Below are 25,192 nucleotides of genomic sequence, written 5' to 3'. Positions count from 1 at the left end.
CCCTGTCAACCTAGTGATGTATATTGTATGTCTGTCATCTGAGAAAGACCCTAACTAAATTGAGAGCCTCATCAGCAAGTTATCCTGAATATGATGAGTTTTTTATTGTAAAAGCTCTTGAAGACTCTGATGATTGCAGCCTGTGTCTTTGGAGGGAGTACTCACACTTGTGACGTGATTCTTGAAATATTCAAGTTATTTCTTAGATCATTTATTTTACACAGCAGTCTGTGTGAGAAGCTACCAAAGTGGGAAAAGAAATCACCTTGTTGTTCTAATGTCTGTATTGTTTTGTTAGTTCAGAAATGGCTACATGTTCCAGCTTTACAGCTTTCATGATTTGAAAATGAGATAATACCCACAATGAAACCACATCACTTAATTCCTAATTATTGAGAGGGAAAAGTGATTAAATATTGACATTTTTTTCACATCCTACCTTTCCAGAAAAGGAGATTTCTTTAGCAGGGGAGTGGATAAATAGAAATAATAATATGGTGCTTTCAGGTTTGTAAAATGCTCTAAGTATTATCTTATTTGATCTTTATAACAACTTTATGAGGTAGATTCCTATTATCCCCATTTTACAGATGAGAAAACTTAGACTGAAAGAGGTTAAATTTAGGTCAAGCAGTTGATAAGTATATGAGTCAGGATTTAAATAACATCCTTTTTGATTTTGCAGTGGGACCTATGAGGTGATTAATAAAAAAATTATTCGCAACCTAATAACCTTGTTTACCTGGCATTAAAAATTTGACTGTTTAAGAATTAAACTAAAGCATTCACTTGTCTGAACAGTTTGGTTCAATATTTAAGAAAAGTGTGTTCTTCATGAATGGTGCCCAAAAAAGCCAAACTGCAATAGTAAGAGTCAATTTGAACAGTATCAAATCAGTGTTGAAGTCATTCCCACAACAATTTTCTGGATTAAAACATAAGTTTGAAAGTCACTTTATTAAGTACATCTTTGTAAATGATATCTCTGCCTTCTAAGGAAAAGCTCAGGATAAATGTTGGAAGGGATATGGGAAAATAGACAAATCAATGTACTGTTAGTGGACCTATGAACAGATATAACTATGCTAGAAACCAATTTGAAATTACAAAAAAAAAAAGTTATTTAACAGTGTATACCCTTTACACTGCTCTATAACTGCTTAGACCTATACCCAAAAGAGATCAAAGAAGAAGGAAGAAGTCCTGTATGTATTTATAGCAGTTCCTTTTATGGTGGCAAAAAAACAAAAACTACAGGGATACCCATAAGTTGAAGAATGGTTGAATAAGTTGTGATTATATGATTGAGGATCGAAGAGATAACATGTACAGTGCTTTAAAAACTCAATGCTAGTAGTTCTTGCTGTTAATTAATGTAATGGCATACTATCGTGCTGTAAAAAATGAAGAAATTGATTTCAAAAAGATACGGACTTAAAAATTGATGTAGAATGAAATCAGAACTAGAACAGTTTATACTGTAACATCAATATTATTAAAATGAACAATTTTGAAGACTTTTATAAACTGATGAAGAACAAAAAAGCAAAACCAAGAGAAAATGTATACAGTAACACCAGTGTAGAAACAAAGAACTTTGAAAGCTAACAGAACTGTGAGCACTGACCATTTATAGCTCCAGAGGACTGATGATAAAACCTGCTATCAATTACAGGTGATATAGGGTGTTGAATGAAACATGTTTTTGTATACAGTCTTTGATGGAATTTATTTTGCTTGACTGTATATTACAAGAAATTTGTGTTTGTTTTTTCCTAGTGGTGTAAGAGGTAGAAAGGGAGAGAAAATAGATTTCTCTTAATTTTAAAAAAAAATAAAGAGCTTAGAAATGCTTAATGTTGCATGCACTTTCAGAAGAGGTCACTATTTAACTTAATTATTTTGCTTTTTTTTTTTTTTTTTTACAAACAGTCTTTCAAAAAGTAGACTGATCTATAAATGTTTATAATGTAAAAAAAAAGAAACATTAATATTTTAAGAAGGTTCAAGAGCATCTCTTAAAAGGTTATTCTGTAAATGAGTTTGATTCTTAAATTGAAAAATGTAATTTTTTAGCAATAACTATATTCTCTTTTACTTTGGTGGGGTTTTTTATTTGTTTCTTTGGTTTTATTTTCTTTTTCAGTTAAAATAATATTCTGCTGAACTAAAATGAGTATCAGTTTCTTTTATTTGGTATGGACTTTTGTAGCTTGTTAGTGTAGGTAGCTCCCATTGAAAAAACTACCAATTTCAGATCTATAACTTAATTTTAAAAGAGCTTCTTGGAAGCAATGAAAGGTTAAGTGTATTGATTCAAGGTTTGAACTGTGTGCCAAACAGGGAGACAATTCCTGATCTCTAAGAGTTTGCCTTCTAATCAGGAAAGCAACCTATAACTGATGGTCCAACTTCAGGGCTTATAGAAAGGCCAGCTGATTTTTGTGTCAGTGACAAGCCCCAGGAATCTTAGGGTGCAGTAGTAGTGCAGATTGTAAGTCCTGTTGGATTTTGGAGAGTAGTGGCAGGACATTTGGTTCTAACCAAAGTTGGGAAGAGGGAGATGGAACTGAGGTATAATGGAAAGTAACTTTTGTTGTATGTTAAATTATACTGGTTAAAATAGACATTGAAATGGCAGTTAATTTAATAAATGTTTTCTTTTTCAGGTTTTGAGATCACCATTGAACACCCACATACAGATGTGGTGAAATGTACCCAGTTAGTGAGAGGTAAATAACCTCTGAAACCTCATAATGGTATTAAGACTTAATAATTAATTTGTGTGATTTCATTCTCATATGTGAGAATTTTATGAAAACAGGAAAAATATTTTTCCCATCAACTACTGGAAATTTTTTTTTAATATTCATAGAATTTTAGAAAGTTAAACTTAGAAGAGAGAGAGGGACCTTAGAAATTATTTAATTCAGTCCCTTCATTGTATATACTGTGCTACATTTCCTTTCTAATATTCTCTTACTAGTCTGCTACACTACTTCTTAAGTCTACATGGTGATTTAATGGAAAATGCGTAATTTCACTAGAAAATTTTAGTAGGTCTTTTGACACTCAGTACTTATGCCAGTCTGCTCCTTTCCATTCCCATTGCAATGGACTCCATAGGTGTAAGCCAACAATATTGATTATTAATGAATTGTCATCTCATCAGCCTAGATATGCCTAATACTGTTAGAAAATTATGGCCTATCCATGCTTTCTAATTCTGTTCAATTGCTATTTGTGTCCTTCCATAAATCCTTCATAAATTATACAACACTCTGGAGATCTTTTTACTGGGACTTTGAATGTTTCATGAAAATCAGAGCAGAACTTAGGCTTTTCTTCTGTTAATTCTAATTTCTCACCATATGATGACATCGTCAACATCTGCAAAATGGTGTCCTATAACAGTTTGTTTCCTTATTCAGTGTTTTAGTGTTTTAGAAATGTTTAAGCCAGAAAGACAGTGGAAGCTCTTGTATTTTTTTATATTATATTTCCTGATTAGAAATTCTACTGAAAGTTAGTGTAAATCCAGCTTTCATCTGTAAAGTGAAAGGACTAGACTTAATGAACCACTTAGGTCCCTTCTAGCTCTAACATTCTGTAATATTTTTGTCCACACAGAGCTAATGGGACAAAGGTCAGAGCAAAAGCCTGGTGGCCATCAGTAAGAATCACTTCAAACAGGAAAAAGCAATTCAAAAATAGGAGTTTAGGCACAGTGACATGCAGAAGTGTAAAGTCCGTTGGTTAGGGTTGCAGTACTAGACTATTATACCCTTGTAGTACACACAACACTAATAAGATTAAATGAAATCAAAGTACAATACTTCTCTTTCTCCCCAGATCTATATATATCTATATTTAGCTATAAATGTGTACTTTCATATTTATTACACTAATAATTAGCTACTAGTAGTAGGTGACAGTCACATGATGGGTCACTACACTTAGTATCTGCGTTTATCTAGTGTTTTACTTTTATTATTTCATTCAAACTTACTAATGCTGCTATACCTAACTCCTCATTTCCATATTGACTATTTCCATTTTGAAGTGACTTTTATTAATTGTCAACAAGTTTTTGCCTGACGTTTATTCTGTTACTCTGTGTGGACAAAAATATTTCTAGAATGTTAGAGCTAGAAGGGACCTTAGAAGGTTGTTCCATTCCTCATTTCACAGATAAAAAACAAATTCATAGACAGTTTAGAGACTTAAAATTACCCAGTCAAATGGTAACAGTAGTTAGTAAAACTTGAATTTTAATCCAAGTCCCTTGGTTCTCAGTCCAGTATTGTTTCTACTATATATCATGTTATTTATCTCCATTTATTTGAAAGATTTTTGTCATCCTGAATGGTTTTTTTCCCCTCTCCTGTCTGCCCCCCCCCCCCGACTCCTGATATCATTGGTTTAAGAAAATAAGGAAACCCCCTCTACTAATTCAGATCATTATCTGCACCTTATAGTCCTAAGAGTTGCCTACCACACTCTGACATTAAGTGACTTGCCTAGGATCATATAACCAGTGTGAGTTAAAGACAGTGAACCCACTCCTTCCTTGTAGCAAGGCCTCATGCACCTCCCAAACCTTTGGCTTCAAAATGGGTAGGAGACTTAAAGGTTATTTGAAAAGGTATGATTTAATTTCCTTTTAACCATCATCACCCCCAGCGCACGCTCACACACTGTTTTTGGAATGGGACTAGGTCTGTAATTCTGTTGGTGGTAAGGACCTTGTAATGAGCAGACTCATTGTGGCAGTTCAGATCACCTCATCTGCAAAGTAGAGACTTAGAAAGTTACTTAAGGGCACCAAGGGGGTAAGTGACTAGCCCAGGGTAACACAACCAGTGTGTGTCAGAAGCAGACTTAAACCCAGATCATCTTGCTTCTGAGGTCAACTCTTTATTTATAGCTATACACTGTTCACCAAATTGTAATATCCCATATGAATTTGTTTTGTCATTTGATGTTGTTTTTTTTTAAACCTACTACTTAGACTCATAATGTTATTTAAATTCATAGATAGGTGTGGGATTTTTAACCTAATTTTATACTTAAATCTTTGTATTTTAAAGCCAGGTCATATGGCTTATTTCACTAGGTATTTAATACTAATTCTTATCTCCAGTTTTAAAAATACTTCTGTGGCATGATGTAAGAATCTCCAACCAGAGATGACCAAAACAAGATCACATTTGTTCTGCAGAGTAGTTGTTGGCTGTCTGTCATAGAAAGTCAGTGTAAGTTTCATCAAGGGTAGGAAAAAGGTACATAATGTGATTTCATTTGCAGAGTTGTTGAAATGAAGCATGAATTTAAATAGATTGAAAGTTTTGTTTTTGACATGTGGTGGAAAATGAAACTTTTACTTCATGTTGAATTGTAAGAATATTTTGAACCTCTAGCTTTTGTCACCTTTGTTAGGAAAACTCATTTGAGCTTTTATGTCTTTTCCTAAGCATATTTTTTATTTTATCATTGTTTACAAATTTCCTTCATTTCCAGATAGAAATTTTGCTTATAAAAATTTTAAAACTTTTTATATTGTTATGTGCAAGTTTAAGATGTCAAATGAAATACTTAAACCTGTTTTATATTATTTATCAATGAATTCTTTTTTAAAAGTTTGCTTCATCTGTAATTTGTTGCCATTCAAGTTGTAGATTTTTGTCAGTCTACCAATTTTTTCTAAACTTTAGTTTTGATAATTTAGTATTGATAATTATTTATTCCATAATAACAGACTTCCATAAATAAAAATAACCTGTTGTTACTCTTTACACTAGTGGTCGCTGTGTTTTAATGATGAAGTTATGGCTGTAATCCTTAAGTTTTGAGACTCTTCAGGCTGAAAGCTACACAAATTTGAAATCATGGCTTTGTCTTTCAAAACAGTTGGCTATTTTGTACATTCAGTAATCATAGCCCCCTCAGAAGTCATGACACTGTGAAGCTTCTTTTAACCATAGTCTTGGTGATTTTTATTCACTGCCTCCCTCACTCCTAAAGGAGCTCACAAGATACCTCCTAAGCTCAGCAAAACTTCAGCTCTCTTTGATCACTCTCAGTATGGATTAGAAGGACAGCTCTTAACATCCTTATCAGTAGCAGTGATGAGACAATTGGGCTTCAATAGAGGCATTAAGTTAAAACATGAGTTTAAAAAAGGAGGAAGAAAGAAAACAGCCATGGCAGTAGGAATTATTTGAATTTGACTTAATCAACTGCTTCCTTCAAGGTTATATTGCCTAGTTATTAAAAAGTGTTTTTCTGCAGTGACCAGGGTTAAAGGATGCCAATAACACTAGAATAGATTTATCACCTGTTATTTAATTTATTTAATTGGATTATTAATTTAATTGGATCCTGGGAATAATTTACTTCTTGTAATACAAAGGAATTTCAGAAATATCAATATTCTCTTAAAATTATTTTGGGGATGGTTTAGCAGCCTGTTAAAGGGACATTGAGCCGTTCATTGTGCTAAACACAAACCCTTTTCTTGAGTTTACTTAAAGATGAACAAACTAGTTACTGAATTTTATGATTAAAAATGCATGTGTCAGTTTAGGTATAATAACATCCAGGCTCCCGTTGATGTTTTCTTTGGCTTTAAATCAAGAAGACTGTCTTATTAACTGAGTAAGAAATGTTAGCCAGTGTAACTGGCCAGTTCAGATTTGGTAGACTTTCTCAGGTCTTTCAGCAAATAGCATAGGATGTGAATGTTGTGGAAGGTTTGCAGTGCTTTCAGGATGTTGGACCTGTACTGGTATTAATTTTTATATGTTAAAATAATAGCACTTAATTTTTGTGCACAAGCCTTGGAGCTGAAATATTCTCTTGTATTGAAAGCCTCTTGCTGTTACCATCTTAGAACAAGTAGTAATCTTCTTTTTTTTTCTTTTGTTACAGCAAGCAAGGATTTGGCACAGACATCCTATTTCATGGCTACCAACAGGTTGTTATCCTGACCCTCTTTGTTGCACTGTTGTAGCACACTATAGCTTCCTTTACTGCAGGGCCCCCTCCATGTGTCTTTTACCCTTGTTGCAACAGGCGACTGGACCATCTAGAGTGGTGGTACCTTCCTGTTTGCAGTGCGGTGTATTGTACAAGGGTCTTTTGGCACAAAGGGGTTTAATGCACAATGAGAAGTGTAGTGGTGCTTTCTGATGACATATTCTCGATTGTGAGTGCATAAGTCTAAAATTGGTAGCCTGAATAGCAGCTAAAGATTACAAAGAGCTAAACTTAACCTAGAAATTCGAGCATCTTGGTAAGTACAAAGCTATTTCTAGTTTACAATTGTAGTTAAATGACAATTTTTTTAATTTAAACATATTGATCCAATCCTAACTTTAAAATAATCATTAAAGCTTTAAAAAAAAATAAAATCTTTTAACTTGGATTTTTTTCCAGATGATATCCTCTAGTAGTAAACTAGAAGTAGTGAATCATAATAAGTGCATGGGTTTCCATAAGCACATTTTATGCCTTAAGTAAATGGTTTTTATTTTCTTTTTCAACTTAATGTAGAAACTTTTGTGTTTGGTCAAGATATCCATCACTTATTTCCATTTCCATGAGTTGAAAGTTATACTTAGAAGAGTAGTTAGTTGTCAGAATATTTGAGTTCTAAATCTAAATTTTTATGGTGTAGACTATAGTATTAATGTTTTACATATTTTAGAAGATGATTGGGAGGGGAACAAACCAGCTTTGTGTGGTCCTTAGTTTCTTATGACAGAAAACATTGTTAAGCAATAAGATTTTGTAAATAGACATGTGTCCTTAGATGCATGTCATCATTTCTGAAATTTAACCTTCCTAGTTGAAAATATTTTGGAATAATATTATATTTGAAGACTGGATGAGGTTGGGGGCGAGGGAGGCTGTCACAGAATTCATGTGGTCAGCCTACTGGAAAAACGTTTTTGTAGTTAGCATGTTTAGCTACTTTGGGCCTTAAGAAGCTGTACAGCCAGAGGTAAGTTTTGGTGGAACTTTTGCTGGGGGAAGAAAGAGAGAGTCATCAGTGAGATAAAAATGTTAATTAACTCTTGTGTGACTGGAGAATTTTGCTGTTCATAAGAGCTATTGGAGAGCCACATGAAATGGTTTGATTCCCTACTTGTATATGATATGTTTTAATAATACTTCGTAATTTTACAAATTATGCTTTAATTGTTTGGGTTTTTTTTTAATGTTCTCAAATTACAACGGAAGTAAATGTATGATTTTAAAAATTAAGTACAACATTTATAGTAACTTATACTAAATTAAAAGTGAGTGAAAGGTAAATAAATATCCTTTTGTCCCTGTAAATAAGTAAAATATTTGATTTAAATATTAACATAACCTCATTGACCTGATGTTAGTGTGTATGTGTGTGTCTGGTTTTTTGTTTTGTTTTAAAGAAAACCTATATATTTTGGATGTACTGTTCTTAATCTTATTGGTTAATTTTTTTTCTTTGTTTTTGCATATTTGAATATCTGGTTCTTCATTTTCAAACTTGTCCTGCAATAGTCTACATCTTACTACCTTCTGCCTTCAATATAAACCAACAGTGATAGCATGTGTATGCATTCATTTGGCCTGCAAATGGTCCAATTGGGAGATTCCTGTATCTACTGATGGAAAACATTGGTGGGAATATGTGGATCCATCAGTTACTTTAGAATTACTAGATGGTAAGTATAATCAAAGAACCATCCCCAAAATAGTTAAAGGAATTGTTCAGTAAGATAGACTCAGGGTATTGGGTGTAGTTTTCCCCAAGGGGAAAAATAATTGATGACAACTGCCATAATAAGAAGTGTTCTCAGGTTGGCAGAACTACAAGGTGTCCTTACCTAGTACAAATGTAACTAATTTGCAGTTTCGACGTTATAAAATTTATAAAGTGAACTGGTAATTCTTTGTAGAAAATTGGCATCCCCCATAGGAAAGATTTAGCACTGAAAGGGACCCCTTGGTTTTATAGATTAAAAAAAAAAGAGATCTAGATAGGTTAAGCATCTTGCCTGAGGTCATATATAGTTGGTAACTAGCAGAACTAGGATTCCAACCCAAGGCTTCCTATTCTCAACAGCACTATTCTGCCACTCCATGCCATCACAGATCTTAAGTGATTTTCAAGCTAGGATATGTTACTAACTGGTGATGTCCAGTAATAAAACATGATGCACTTAAAAATTCCTCTGGCATTGAAAGCCCTTCACGATCTACTTCCAGCCGCCTTTTGCAGATGTTTTACGTATTACTACCCTTCACATACACTACATTTCACCAAAGTGGTCCATTTGCTGTCTTTCATAAGACATCCCATCTCTATGTCTTTGCATAGACTCTCCCTCATGCCTAGAATCCTGGAATGTACTCACTCTTTTTTACCCCTGCCTCTGAGATTCTCTATCCTTTTTAAAAATGCTTATTATGTGCTGTCTCCTGCCTAAGAGTTTGCTCCATCCCCCAACTGTTAGCACTCCTTATGCGACCTGCATTCCCCCTCAAAATCTCCTTTTATTGATTTTGAAGCTATTTCATACTTATTCAGATGTGTACAAGCTGTATGCCCCAATAGAAGGTAACCATCTTTGTATACTCAGCACTTTAATAGACGTAGTGTGTGCCACCTAGTTGATACTTCACAAATTTTTGTGATTGATGATACAGCCATTTCTAGTAGATATGACAGCGGTAAATAACAAGGGCCAGAATTCTGAGGATGTGAGGAAATCAGAGATTATCAGGCCCTAGGGACATTTGAATAGTAGAGAATGGAAAAGGATGAGTGTTACTGAAGCTTTCTCATACAAGAGACCTTGCCCAGTATCTTATAACCTCTTCTATTCCAAGTTTTTAGTTAGTCCATGAGACATGATTTCAGTTTTTGTTACAGTCAATTGGTAACAAAATTTTACATATAACGCTACCAAAACCATGTTACAAAAAGTTGATGCCTATAGCATTTCAGTCAATTCCTTTTTAAAATCTTTCCAAGATACTCTTGTACAAAATATTCATGTTTGTTTCCTATTAATTTTCCTTTTTCCTGATTATTGTCTCTTAAAAGGAATACCATGTTCATTCATTCTTGGGGAGAACTGTAGAAATAAAAGCTTTGGAACCTACCTACCTTAATTACAGCAACTTTAGAGTTTGAGCAGAATTTAATTTCCTTAAATTAGGAAAAATAGTTGCTGGGTATGAATTCAACTACAAATTTTGAACATTGAAAAGGCTTTTTTTTTTCTTCAAAGGGGAGGAAAAAAATCTTTTCTTTCTACCTGTGAGTCTCAAGGATAAAGTGGGTTCATAACAAATGCCTGATTCTCAGCAGTGTTCTAGTTTCACCAATAAAGGATAATTAAAAATACAAATCATAGGAAGTTCAGAGTGCCCTGCCCTCTCATTCAGCTCAAGCAATTGATTAAAAAAGAAAATTCCTTACTCAAAATGAGAAGACCACCTATGGACTAAGTACTTTTGTTTTGCATAGTGAAGTCAACGAACTTTGCTACTGCTAAAAGAGGGGTAAGGGATAAATAGGTTTTTTTAGGCTCCTAAGATTTAGAGCTGGAAAATTATCCTTAGAGATCATCTGTCTCCAAGAATATTTATATGTATATAAATAAATCTAGAGATTTATAGAACAAACTCATGCTCTGAGGTTGTGATTTTGCCAAGATTATATAGATATTAAGTAATGGTAATGCCATGAATGTTTTTTAATTATGTAAAAGAATGGTATACCCCCTCACCCCCTCTTTGACTTCAAAAGCTCTTGTGAGTTTAGTCATCATATCTACATAAATGACTGATGTGTCAGGTCCTGGTTTGCCTCCTGTGCTTCAATCTTCTATCACCAATTGATTGTTGGACAGTTCATACTTGATATGGCATAATCATCTCTATCTTATTCTTTCCTAAACAGAACTCATTTTTCTCCTCTAGCCCTTTTTCAGACTACCTTGTTTCTATTAAGAGTACCACCACCATCCTCCTAATCGCCCAGACTTACAACCTGCATTCTCTCTTACCCAGTATATCTAATCAGTTGCTGATCTTCTCTGTTCTCACATGGCCACCACTCTAGTTCAGACCGTCATTAGATATCTCACCTAAACTATTGCAGTAGCCTCCTAACTTATTCTTACCTCCATATTCTCTCGTCTATCACCCACACAGCTGCAGAAATAATATTCTAATCATAGTTCACATTTTATAGGCTCTAGTGTTAATTATTAAGATCTAACCTCTGCTGTGTGTCCTTTTTAAAAAGTCTTCACAATCTGGCTCCTTAGACTGGAATTGAAGCTGCTAACTTTCTATTTGTGGAGATGTAAAATCAACAACTAAACCTCATAGCAGTTTGAGAGGATAATAGAAAATAAGTCACTTAAAAGTGACTTTTGAAAAACTATTCCTGAACAGTTTTCTCAAATTAACATGCTGAAGAGAACAGGTCTTTTTTGGCTCTAAAGTTCTTTCTACATCAGATCATATTTTAATTGTGAGAGATGGGGTTATCTCCTGTTTGGGGAAGGCTTTTTTTTTTTTTTTTACCCTTAGTAGACATTTCCCAAAAAAACCCATATAAATATGTTACCAGGGAATGCTACCTAATACTGAATGATGATGTGAATCATTTTCCATCTTTGTAGTTTGATTTGTTTTATCTTTTTTCAATTAAAATTTCAATCTTCTTATAAAGTGTATTTTTTGAAGAAGTCATTTTGTTTATTTGACAGCCATCACGCTTTTACCCTTGTTTTTACTGTTTACAAACTAGAATTTGAATTCAATCTATAATGAGTGAAGGATTTTAGACATAAGGGTTTTTTGGGTTTGGGTTGGGTTTTTTTTGTGGTTGTTGTCTTTTGGTACTTTTAAGAAGCTATGTTAAGAGGCTTCCCCAAAGTCGTTCATGGGTTCAAGTCCCACCTCTGATACGTGTTATTCACAGGCAAGTCACTTAACTTGTTAATACCTCATGTTTTGACCATAAATTGCAGCTGAGCAGATATTGTTCCATACTGATAAAAGAAGCTTCTTCATAAGGAACTGAATTAATGGAAATGGAGGTCAGGAATTGCAGAGAAACAACAGATACAACCCAGAAAACTTCCATGCTAACAGTACCTTTTACTAGGTTGGGTAACAAGCATCGTGAAGTAGTCAAATAGGCATTTTTATAAGTTCAAGAAAAGCAAGCTAGAGCATCAGTTTACCTGAAAACTAATGGGGTTTTTGAATCACTATGAAAGAAGACAAAGAACAAGTAGAAACCCTAAAAATATACATATCATTTAGCTTTCCTCTATGAGGTTGATATAATTAGTATATAGTCAGTATCCTGTGGATGCGATAAAGGTTCTTGCATTTAGGGAGTCTAAGCGTGAGCTTCATTGATGTTGCTCACTTAGGGAGAGGATCATTTTTGCAAGTTCCTTGGCTAGTGTGAGCTGTGCTGATTTTGAGCTTCACCTTTCATTTTTGAAATCATTAATGAAAAAGTTGATTGTTCAGGGTCTAGGAACTGTACCTCCTAATAAGGCAAAGCAATACTACATACTGAATAGAGTTCGGGAACAGAAGTATATGAGAGAGGGTCACATCCCATCATAGCTGTATGACTACAGGCAGGGTACCTTAATACCTTATTTAAGATTCAAGGTTTTTTTTTCTATCTGTAACTTGATAATATCTGTAATATGTCACATTTGTTAGGAGGTACAATTGAGATAATATCTGCCATGTATTTTTTTTAAGTTAACAGGTGTTTGTAGAAATTCATTTGTCCTCTATTATGCCATGCACTTTTAAAGTTTATAGAGTGCTTTCCTCACAACTATGTGTAATAGTAATGTAAGTGTTCTCCCCATTTTATAAATGAGGAATCTAAGGCTTAGTAAAGTGACCAGGCCAAGGTAACCCAACTAAGTGTTAGTTCCAGGAATAAAAGCACCATGCTTCCTTTCTATTACCATAGTATGGCAGGCAATCTTAACAAGATTGTGACCATTTCTCCAAAAGTGAGAAGTTTTTGGAAAATCTGGAAGACCTCTTAAGGTACTTGATTTTAGTGAACCATAAAGTAATAGAATAGTCTAAGTTCTTTACAGGTGTTCAGAGTATTCATTTTCTTTTCAGAATTAACTCATGAATTTCTACAAATTTTGGAGAAAACTCCTAATAGATTGAAGAGGATACGAAACTGGAGGGTAAGAAGAAACTTAAAGGTTCTCTCAGAAAGTCACTGTATCACTTTGGAATAGATTGAAAATCCTTTATTTTTTTTTTTTTGCCACTCTTCCTAAAAATTACCTGTTTTTCATCTCTTCTGTTTATACGTAATATAAGGAACATATGGTTCCTCTCATAAGGCAATTCTCAATTGGCATGTGACATTAATATCTTGAACCCCAAATTAACTTTTTTTCCCATATATTTTATGTGACTTTTTTTTGCAGATAAGAAATTGATTACAGTCTCCTTTGCTTTCACTACTTTCTTTTGTGTTTTGTTTTGTTTTGTTTTTCAAATAGGCTAATCAGGCGGCTAAAAAACCTAAAGGGGATGGACCGGTGTCTGAGACAACTCTTCTTGGTTCATCTCTGGTACAGAATTCCATTTTAGTAGATAGTGTTACTGGTGTGACTACAAATGCAAGCTTTCAGAAACCATCTTCATCAGCATTTCCTGCACCAGTACCTTTGAATTCAGGAAATATTTCTGTTCAGGATAGTCACACGTCTGATAATTTGGCAATACTAACAACAGGAATGCCAAGTACCTCATACAGTTTGGCGTCACACCAGGAATGGCCTCAGCATCAAGAACCAACAAGGACAGAGCAAATGTATTCCCAGAAGCAGGAGACTCCAATGGCTGGTAGTCAGTATAACATCAATTTCCAGCAAGGACCTGCTGGGGCATTACATTCAGGATTACATCACAGGTCTGACAAACTGTCTGATCATTCTTCAGTTAAACAAGAATACACTCACAAGTCTGGAAGCAGTAAACACCACGGGCCAGTTTCTGCTGCTCCTGTAATAGTTCCTCAGAAAATGTCATTAGATAAATATAGAGAGAAACGAAAGCTAGAAACACTTGAACTGGATGTAAGGGAACACTACGTAGCTGCCCAAGCAGAGCAGCCACACAAAAAGCACATGCAGTTGCAGGCAACCAGCAGCAGTTCTGTAACTTCTCCTATTAAAATGAAAATTCCTATTGCAAATGCAGAAAAACCGGAAAAATATGTGATGGATAAAAAAGAAAAGAGTGGATCACTTAAATTGCGTATTCCAATTCCCCCCACTGATAAAAGCTCTACTAAAGAAGAACTGAAAATGAAAATAAAGGTCTCTTCCTCGGAAAGACACAGCTCTTCTGATGAGGGCAGTGGAAAAAGCAAGCATTCAAGCCCACATGTGAGCAAAGATCACAAAGAAAAGCACAAGGAACATTCCTCCAACCGCCATCACGGTAGCAGCCACAAGCATTCCCATTCACATAGTGGCAGCAGTAGTGGTGGCAGTAAACATAGTACTGATGGAATACCACCCACGGTTCTGAGGAGTCCTGTTGGCCTGAGTAGTGATGGTGGTAATTCCTCTAGTTCCAGTGCTGCAAGAAAGAAGTTGCACATCAATGATGCGTCTCACAACCACCACTCCAAAATGAGCAAAAGTTCCAAAAGTTCAGGTAGTTCATCTAGTTCTTCCTCCTCTGTTAAGCAGTATATATCCTCTCACAACTCTGTTTTTAACCATCCCTTACCCCCTCCTCCCCCTGTCACATACCAGGTGGGCTACGGACATCTCAGCACCCTCGTGAAACTGGACAAGAAGCCAGTGGAGACCAACGGTCCTGATGCCAATCACGAGTACAGTACAAACAGCCAGCATATGGACTACAAAGACACATTCGACATGCTGGATTCGCTGTTAAGTGCCCAAGGAATGAACATGTAATCAATTGTTTAGGTCAATTTTTCCTTTACTTTTTTAATTTAAGAATTGTTAGGATGGAAAACTTCCTGATCTAGCAAAGGCAACACCAGCTGTTGCTGCCATTGTTTCAATATATGTAAGTGCTGCTTTATCCTTCACTCTGAAAAGAAGAGATTATAGTAAACAAGTCTTATCTCCACATATGATAGTGTTATAAATACTGTAATAGCATGGAAGGTGCAAAAATCTCAGTATTTTTACAGTTGCAGCTAAGAACAGTAGAATGAATGGCTGCTTCTAGGTGTATAGGATGCCTCAAGCATTATTTATCATTTGAATCCTGAAGCCACCGGGTTTTGTTTTTGTTACTGTTGTTGCTTAGCTTTTGAATGAGTGTAAATTGTTTTTCTTTTGTGTATTTATGCTGTATGTATGATTTGCATGTTTCAATGATAAAGGGATAAAACAGTATACTGACAACTGTTTACAAGAAAGTGGAGAAAAATGTACATACATTTTTGTATGTTTAGATATTACCATAAATACTCAGGATTGGAGCTGCTTGTAAGTATAACAAAATATACAGAATAACTTTATTTTATCTTGTGTCAGAGTCCATCAGAAATCTTTAAAAAAAAAATAAAAAAGGGTGGCACTTTGTCATGTTAATCTTTAACTATAGGCCTTATTGGGAGCCGCTGAATGGGACACTTCACTGCTGAGTGGGTATCCAATGCCATGGATGGTCATCCATACCTAACTGTGAGGCATTGAATTGATGCCTTCATGGATTATTGTGACCAGACTGGCCATTGAAAAGGTCCCTAGTTTTCTGAAGGAAAAAAGGAATAAAAATAAAGTTTACATAATCTTTTGATGTGAAGTGCATTTAAATGTTTATTGGCTTGATGCAGTAATATAGACACAGAGCTGTTAATAATGGTTATGTAGATTAATGTGATTTGAGAACTAAAGAATTCATAAAAAAAACTTACATAGTAAAAAAAAATTAGTAAGTTGTTTTTTTTTTTAAACTTTAACACCATATATGTTATTTTAGTAGCAAACAGGGATCACTGTTCCATAGCATTCAGAATCTCTACATTCTGAATTCCCCAAGAAGTGTGTTTGTGTGTGATGCCATGTTTCTTTTACAGGTGAATGCAGCCGTCACAATAAAAATGAAAGTAAAACTGTTGCTATCACAATTTTCCTTTATATTCCAACAATAAAATAACTATCATTGACTGTGCATTGTACTTGTGATTATAGTTTATACAATCAGAAAGCTCTGTGGAAAAAAAATCAGTCTCCAGTTAAACCACTAGCATACATTTTTATATTTGTTTGCACGTCTCATCATATTCCTGTTGATGTAAAGTTTGCACAGTCTTCTGACTCTAGAACAAATGACAGGCTTTAACTTTTTTTTTTAAGTTGTAATTAAAAGCCAGTACTCCTAATTCTGTTTTATCAGCTAATATTGAGAACTTGTCCTGTGGTAAAATTTGTAAGCAATCTTTAAGTTGTTGAGTGTTTTAAGTTGGGTTAAATTCAACTTTTGCAAGCACTAGTTACCTGAAACCTGTCTTAATTTTTCCCTAAATGTACATGAATTTTTAAATGTTCTGAAACTACTGGTACATGCACAATTGTAATTTTATTCAAATATCTGTTGTAGTTTATTGTAAATATTTAAAAATTTAATCTCATCCTTTACTTTTTAGTTTATTAAGTAATCCAATAACTACATCAGCAGCTATATAATTTGGTTTAAACTTAAAAAAGAGATTATGGTTGTTAATTTTTTTTTGTCAGCTTATCTGAATTTAGGACATGTAGAAGCCTACCCCTAGGGACACCTAGAGCCCTGTGTAGCCATTGTGTCCTAATACATTAGCATCAGGTTGGCTTTGAAGTTTCTTTCAGTGAGTTTAATAATTTGTGCCATTAAATGTCACTCATCACTGTTTATGGCATACTGTTGTATTCAAAAACATAGTATTTTTAATGCAGTCTTATTCTTGCAATGGTACATAAACCAGGGACTAGTGTAGAAGCGAGATGAGGGCGGGGGAGGTTTTTGTTCTTAAAGTGATAACTGTAAGTAGATGTGAACTTCTAAGGAGCTATCATGTGAAATAATATAGGGTTGCTGTGCTACTGTATAATGGGGAACCATAATACCAGGAATTTTAATAAGATTTTGTAAAGAATGTCCAGAAAAAGTGGTGAATTTATTTTCAGACTGAAATAGAAAACAATGTGAATATTTAAGGTCTGCAACTACACTTAATAAACTTCACTAAGAATTTGGGAGTTTGTTTTGAGATGTTGTGGGAATAAAGGTAATTTTGTTGAATCTTTATAATTGGTGCTAATGATGGAAGGTTCTAAAATAGCTAGTGTATCTTGTTATGGTTTAGTACTCGTTGGTACTTCCACAGAATTGAACTTGAAGTGCTATGTATTCACTTTTCACTCTGTAAATGTAACTCTATACAATGACTTTATTTATTAAAAGGCAGCCAGTTGTAATTTTTACAACACTGTGTGAGCTATTCAGACTCCTTAACCTCACTATTCTTTTCCTGAACACTATATAACGAGGTAATGACCTCCATCAACAACCACAAGGGAGATAAATGTGGAAATCCTTTAAACTTCATTTTCATCAGATGAAAATCCTTGGAATTAAATGACTTGTATTTTCTTTTTGCAGATATCTTCCCTTTCCATAAATAAAATCCATCAGTTAGTTTGCCTGTTCAGTAGGCTCTACCAAAGAATAAGACTTCCTCAGTTTCTGGTAAATGGAAGTCATTACTAAGTCTTCCTCTAAGCAATGGTAAATGAACGAAGATGTTACCGTAACTTATTTAGGTATATAGCATTCCACATGCACAAGGTGATGTATAAATTTAAGGTAATTGGTAAGATTTTTTTTAATTGTTGAAATATTATTAAAATGTATTCTCTTTAAACATCTTTTAAAAGAGTGATTTATTCTTAAGTTGTATTTACCAAGCTGGAACAGGCTCCATTAGCCTAATACAGATGGAAGCTCAAAGAAAGGTCTTAAACCCCTCTCTTGGGAAACAGATTTGGTTTAATAAACATATAGTTTGATATACTGATAAACATTTATCCCAGATATTTTAGTAGCAGTTAGCTTCTTCAATACTTGAAGAGTTCTAGTTTCAACTATATAGGTGCCCTCTTCCTCGATGCAGGACACAATCCCCTTCTTTGTAAGACGCTGCAGCCAACTTTCCAAGAAGAAGTTAGGTCAACCTTAGTAGACTGGTCCTTAGATGACATACATGCAGCTAATTTGGCAAGAGGCAGGTGGTTCAGGTATAAAAACCTATTTTATCAAGTAATTTCCAAATGTCATGCCTTGTCTCCATTGAACAAAGTTTTGGGATATAAAAAGCTTCTGGTTTTATTTCAGAGTGCATCTTGCCTACCCCCTCTTGAAAATTTACATTTTACTTTTAGTTTGTCCCTCAATCTAGTTGTAAAAATAATAACACATGCACTTTGAAACCTTTTATGCACACCTGTAATTATGTACAGGTTCCTCACTTTATCCAAGAAGATACTTAAAAAAAATAGTTACTGTAGTTTAACTGTTAGTAATTTTTTTAAAAAACATTTCTGATAGAATGCTGGTCATTGTTAAACTTGCCAGCCTTAAAAAAAATTCTGGAAGTCGACTTTTGTAGATGTTCAGAAGTTATGAAAAGTTTCAAACTATGTATGATGGACTTCACAGTATTAAACTGATCTCTGAGGTGAAATCACAAAGGCTAACTGGTCTCCTTAATACCAGCCCACTTTATAGCACTCTATGGAATTAAATTTTAGAAAAGCTAAATTGTGAGGCCTCTGATTCAGTATAGCCAAGACAGGAAACCAGATAAGTGACTGTTAAAATATTTCAATTTGAAAATTAATAGCTGATGGGCTGAAAACTCGGTGATTATCATACTACATAGTTGCTAACATTCACAAATAGAAATTAGCTTTCAATAAAAGGCTTTGTACTTCTGTAAGTAAGCCGATTAAGGTTTTTTTGTGGGAATCACTGCAGTTTTAACAATGAATAGATTTTAATATACATTCCATCTCATGATACTGAGTTCAGTATATCTAAAAGCTACTAAAAATACTTTGCTGTCAAACAGCATTTCTCATTTCAGGTGTATCAGCTGGGACTACACCTCTTTTAAACGTTTGTGGCAGGTGAGAAAAAGGCTAGTTGGATTTAGTGCCTAAAGTTAGTTCAATAATCCGTTTAAGAGCAAGGAGAACAGACAGTAAAACCAAATAAAGGAAGAAGATCATGCCAGTAAAATGATAAGATGTTAGTTTCATTAGTGACTTAAATCATCAGAAGCCATATGTTTTCCAATTATTTAACCATAATTTGATTTGAGTTTTTGGCCAATTAACCCCTTTGAGTGATCAACATGTGGTCAAGTTTGTGTTGGAGTCAGTAAAAGTATTTAGGAGCAGTTTTCCTTCAGCAATAAGCCCAGGTATTCAAAGGTTATAAAAATAGGGTCCCATCAAGGACTGTAACTATTAAGCATAACATTTGCTGTCTTTAAGAAACATCTTGTATGAATGGAACAATATCAATGAATTATTTACCTACTGCTTGGTGATTTCTAGCAAAGAGAATGCTCCTACCACCTGAGTCAGCCTATTCTAATAACTGCTCTGATGATCAAAAGGATTTTCTTTACAGTAGGTCCAATCTGACTCCTGAAACTTCACCTATTGTAATAAGACTACAAATTTCTCATCATTCTGGTAACTTTCTTTCGTACTTCCTCTAGTTTGTCAACATGCTTCCTAATATGAAGTCGAACAAAGCACTTTAGATGCTGGCTCACTAGAGTAGAGTACGATGTGATCTTGGTTGGAATACTCATAACCTCTCACATCTTTAACAGTATAGAGTATTAATAGTAGCTTTGGGGATTATACTTATGTTGAGTTGGCAATTCACAAAGAAAAACCCTGCATCTTTCTCACACACCCACTTCTTGACGATCTACTTGTGCTGTTGATTTTTTGAGACAATATATTTGGCCAATTAAGATTGTAATCTGAGAGCAGGACATTTTGCCTTTTACTTTTTTTTTTTTGTATCCCCAGTACTTTGCATGATACCTGGCACATAGTGGGTACCTAAATTTTTAAAAAATTTTATTTGGTTAGGGCCATCATTTCAGTCCATCAAGATCTTTTGGGATCTTTGTCTAGAGTATTAAAACCATGTAGTTTTGTATCATTTACACAGTTGATTATCTATGCTTTTATCCAAATAATTGATTTTCCTAAACTGAGCAGCATGTAGCCAGAAAAGATTTTTTTCTGCACTCTACTAAGAGTGTTGATGTAAATAAAACAAAATGTCAAGTTTGGAGTCAAGAAGCGAGTTTGAATCCGGACTGCTACTTATTCCTTGGGTTTTGCTCAAGTTGCATCTGTTTCTGAGCATCAACAGGTCTTCCAACAATGACTTCCCTCCAGATTGACACATTTATTAATTCCTGTATTTGGGGTACAATTCAACTTGTTCCAAGTCCACCCATTTCTGATTTGTGCACAAGAATCTTATAAGAGACTGCGTCAAATATCTCCATATAATTCAAGTATATATTACAGAGTTTCCCCCTAAGCTACCAGTCTAATAATCTTGTTGAAAAAGGAAATGAAGTTAAGCATAGTTGATCTGTGGATGAATACAAGCTCAATCAGTGATCAGTGATTTGCTTTCTAAATGGGCAAAATCTACCCATTTAAGGAAATGTATGATTTGACTAGGACTCAGTCAAAATCATATATAATTTTAGAAATCCATTTACCTTCCCCCCTTTTTTTTTTGAGGGAGGGGTTGGAATGGGGTGAGGAATCAGTTTGACACTTGCCTTCCTAAGGCCTAGAGCATTTTCTAGTATGGTATAAGAAAGGAAAGAAACAAACATGTATTATGTACCTAGTATGTGCCACGTACCATGCTAAGTACTAGGGATACAAATATAAGCAATAAGAAATGTCCTCCCTCAAGGAATGCTTCAGGAAAGTGGAAAGGAGCTGAAAGGTGTGGAAGGTAACTTTGAAGTCTGGAAGCTAGATGTGTAGGTTGAGAAAGCTACCAAGCGAGAACGCCCTGTCCTCAGAGGGAAATTTCAAGATGAGATAGTAGAATGTGGAAATCTGAAGGCCAAGAACAATCTTTGTAGTTTTAAAGGAAGTGAACCTGGAGTTGGGGATAGGGAGAAACTAATGGTTTGAATCTAACTTTCAGTACTTAAAATACTTGATAAGTGTGTGGCCACAGGCAAGTTCCTTACCTTCTCTGAGCTCCAATGTTCTCTTTTGTAAGGTAAGTATGATGACCCCCATGGTACTTACCATATGGAGGAGAGCCTGCTTGATGTCCAGATCAAAGAGGAATTGTCTGCTTGTTCCATTGGTATCTTTGAAATGTCAGAGAATTCAAAGAAAATTGCTCACAAGTTGGATTAGACCCTCCTGGTCAGTGTGTGGGAGAACATACAGAAGCATCTCACAGAATTGGAAGGCTCAATTCAAACATAATCTGCATTGTTGAAATGCCCACAAAAGTGTGATCACAGCTCCATTAAGTTGTTGGAGTGTTAGTATTTAGTGGTTATGTGATTAGCAAGATGGAAGAATAGGTGTTTTCAACATGCCCTGTATCACCAACCTGATGATCTCCAAAGAAAGAAACAGAAATGATGCCTGTAGTACCAAAGATATAGTAATTAAAATTTAAATCATCAAAATAAGACAACACTACACCATGGAAAAGCCTTATCAAGCTTGACTTCAAAGTACAGCTTTGATGGCCCCCATATGGTCCTCCCACTTCCATGAATCAGTGTGGAGCCCTCCCCACCCACCCTAGCTCCATAAAAGGAAAAAGCCATGATTTTTACCCAGCCATGCAAAAAAGAAAGAGAGTGGGAGGGAAGGAAGAAGGAAATTTATCAAGTCCCTATTGTGCTTTACAAACATCTCTTGATCCTCACAACCAAGGGCAGGGGGAGTAAGGTCCCTATTTTACAGCTGAAGAAAATGAGGCAAAGAGAAGTTTATTGATGTACTCAGGGTCAAACAGCTACAAGTATCTGAGGGTGGATTTTGAAATCAGGTCTTGACTTCAAGTCCATCACTATATCCACCGTGCCACCTCGGTAACTCTCCAAAGCAGTGATGAAAACAGAGAAATACAGATTTGGCTATGGCATAATGAAGAAGTATCATACTTGGAAAGAAAATGGTAAGTAAATTTCTAGTGAAAAAGAATTCTACAGATATCCCGGCAACTATGGAGCAATAATAGCAAGGAACTGCAGAGGGGTTCAAAGACTAGAACTCAAACTCCCAAAGAACTTTTGAAAAATGATGTTAGCGTAGAAATTAGGTCAGAAGTCAGCCTGTTACTTAGCCTTACTGTCTGTGGAACTGAGAAAACAGACTTGGACTGCTGACTAATGGAAACCAGTTTTATGAAGTCTCTCGTTTTCTAGGATGTAAGTATGCTTGCAGAAACTGGGCAGTAACCCTTCCAGTCTCCTGCTGGAATGAGACCATAAAAATTAAGTCTATTTAATCCTACTCTCTGCTGATCCTACGTCTTTGTTCCAAATTCTTTCTTTTTTATTAGGTAATGTAGGACATATTCTCACTTTAATGGTCCTGTAAATGATAGCCTCCCGTTAATATGGCTCTTTGTTTTATATGATATTTAATTTTGAGGGGGTTCAGGGCCTTTGACTGGATGGATACCCCCCACCCCAACTGACTCCTATGTGCTGCCCAATGTGGCTCAGGGCTACACACCAAGATTGTGCCTGCTAGCTGCTATTCTCCTCTCCTTGTGAGTAACAAAAAAATTTGGTAAAGCTATGCCTGTGTGCAAGTGTTCTTCATCTTGAAATCCCTTGACTACAAGGCCCCTGAGCAAGAAACAATGACTTTGGAGAGAGCTTAATCAAGTCAGACTAGCCTTTATATCTAATGGTAGGCATAGAAATTCTCTGTTATGGTTATCAGATGAACCTAGAGATCTAACTATGATTTACTTCTGGTCTCAGTCCTATGCAGGTGTGTGGATATGACAGGTGAGACTGTCCCAGTTGAGCCTGATAGTAATTTAATGTAAATATGCAGTCTCTTTTCCTTCTTATAATGGTATAGATTCAAAACAATTTTTTAAAAAAAATTTGCCCCTTTTCGCTTGCATTCAAAAAAACTTGACCGATGTCATTTCTGTGTCTCCCCCTATGGATCTTCACCCAAATGCTTTGCATCACTTTTTTCAACCATCTGGTCCATGAATTTCCTTGTTCATCTTTTTAATCATCAATATTCCTATGTTGTTCTTTTATTTAATCTCTTCCTTTTGTAACACTGGTTATCCTGGTCCCCACTGCCAAAAGGCCAGGTATATATTATATTTTACCCCTCCCCCAGGATTCTCCAGTACCCTTAAGGGAGGTTGGGGTGTCTAAGATCTCTGTCAATGGCTCCAGTGCCTGTCAGTGATGTTCCTCCTATTGTTAAACTAATAGTCACATTAACTTGTACAAAGAAATATTTACTTCAAAGGCATAATCAGAAATATACAAACTTACTCCTCAACACGTGGGGCTCAATCCTCTTCCCCACCACACACACCCTCTGTACCACCTCAGTCTCTGAAAAAGGGAAGGGGTTTAGGCCCGTAACTAAACTCAGTTCCTATAGGACTAAGTCCTAAGTCATAGACAAAACTCCATTTCGAAACAAGCTTCAAGCACCCTGCATCTCTGGCCTTCCCTGCCAGCCAGACTCACTGCAACAATCTACCTGGACCCCTCATTCCAACATCACTATGGTTCAAATTCCAGAAGGAAAGAAGGAATCACTGGCTAGCACTGTAACTGAGAGGAATAAATGAAAAAGAACAGAAACTGAAACACTCTAAGCCATGGGACCTAAAAATGAGAGGGAAGGGAGGGGAATATCCCCCCTTCCCAGTTCAGTACCCACTGCACTGTGGGTGAGCAGTAACTTTCACATTCTGAATGGAGCTGGAAAGAGAGAAACCGTTCCAGTCTGGCAGTTTTTAAAGACTAATCTATCCAGCTACATAGTCAATAGAAGGAGATTATCCCCATCCCTGTGGTAAGGGCTCATCTATGTTAGGTGATCTGGGCATGCTACAAGACCTCAATGAGAAATAGAGAAACTAAAGAAAAAAAATCTATAAGGGCCATGAAATAAAGAGTTAAAGTCTAAAAGAGGGAAGATAAATAATGAAGATAGGGAAAGAAATCCTTTTTAGAAATAATTCAGAAAGTGAAAATTTAAAAGTAACAGACAAAACAAGTTGAAAGGAAGAAAGCAGAGGATTTTGCTTGACTACACAAAGCTACAGAAGAATATTGTGAATGTATATATATATATATATATGTATATACATACATATATATGTGTGTATATATATATATATATATTATGTATATATCCAAGCTAACAGAAGACCAAATAGAGATCTTAAATAATCTAATCTCAAAAAACAAAAAGACTGAAAAAGAACTATTAAAACAAAACAAAGCAACAACTCCTGGTCCTGATGGATTGATTCACTGAATAATTCTATCAAATTTTTAAAGAATAATTAGTATCAATATTACACAAATTATCCTCAAAAATAAAAAGCACCTTACCAGATTCATTTTTATGAGACAAACACATACCTAATACCTAAACCAGGGAAAGACAAAGAATAGAAAAACTATAGACCAGTATAATTAATGAATATTGATTGAAAATTTTTAAAGTCCATTATGGCCAAGCTGGATTTATACAAGGGATGTGAAGATGGTTCAATATGAGAAAAACTATTAAAAAACAAAAACATCAAGAAATCACATGATTATCTCAGTAGTTGCAGAAAAGGTCTTTGCCAAAGTACAATACTCATATGTGCTAAAAAACCAACCCAATAAAGGATAGGTGTAGAGGAATCTTTTTTAATGGTAGAATATATATGTATATATATATATATATATATATATAACTAAAAGCAAACATCATATGTAATGAGGATATGCTAAAACATTTCCCAGTAAATATGGGAGTAAATCAAGAAAGCCTTCTTTTCCTGCTATTATCTG

At 35.1% G+C, this 25,192-nt stretch overlaps 1 protein-coding gene across 6 annotated transcripts in view; it reads left to right on the top strand.

The window, feature by feature from the left end:
- Nucleotides 1–17,531, top strand: part of CCNT2 (cyclin T2) — a 44,179-nt gene extending 26,648 nt beyond the window's left edge. For 3 of the 6 annotated variants that reach the window (XM_072613253.1, XM_072613251.1, XM_072613254.1), the window contains 5 exons: nt 2,670–2,732; nt 6,931–6,976; nt 8,548–8,711; nt 13,177–13,247; nt 13,572–17,531. In XM_072613253.1, coding sequence (XP_072469354.1) covers nt 2,670–2,732; nt 6,931–6,976; nt 8,548–8,711; nt 13,177–13,247; nt 13,572–15,005 — 1,778 coding nt within the window. In that variant the 3' untranslated portion in view covers nt 15,006–17,531. Of the gene's footprint in view, nt 1–2,669; nt 2,733–6,930; nt 7,295–8,547; nt 8,712–13,176; nt 13,248–13,571 lie in introns of those variants that run through there. The other 3 variants (XM_072613252.1, XM_072613255.1, XR_011967839.1) reach the window with 3 other exon arrangements.
- Nucleotides 17,532–25,192: the final 7,661 nt, after the last annotated feature.

The sequence above is a fragment of the Notamacropus eugenii genome, chromosome 5 (assembly GCF_028372415.1).
Source record: "Notamacropus eugenii isolate mMacEug1 chromosome 5, mMacEug1.pri_v2, whole genome shotgun sequence".
NCBI lineage: Eukaryota > Metazoa > Chordata > Mammalia > Diprotodontia > Macropodidae > Notamacropus > Notamacropus eugenii.
Note: the sequence above shows the minus strand (reverse complement) of the source record. Positions and strands in the feature narration are given on the sequence as shown.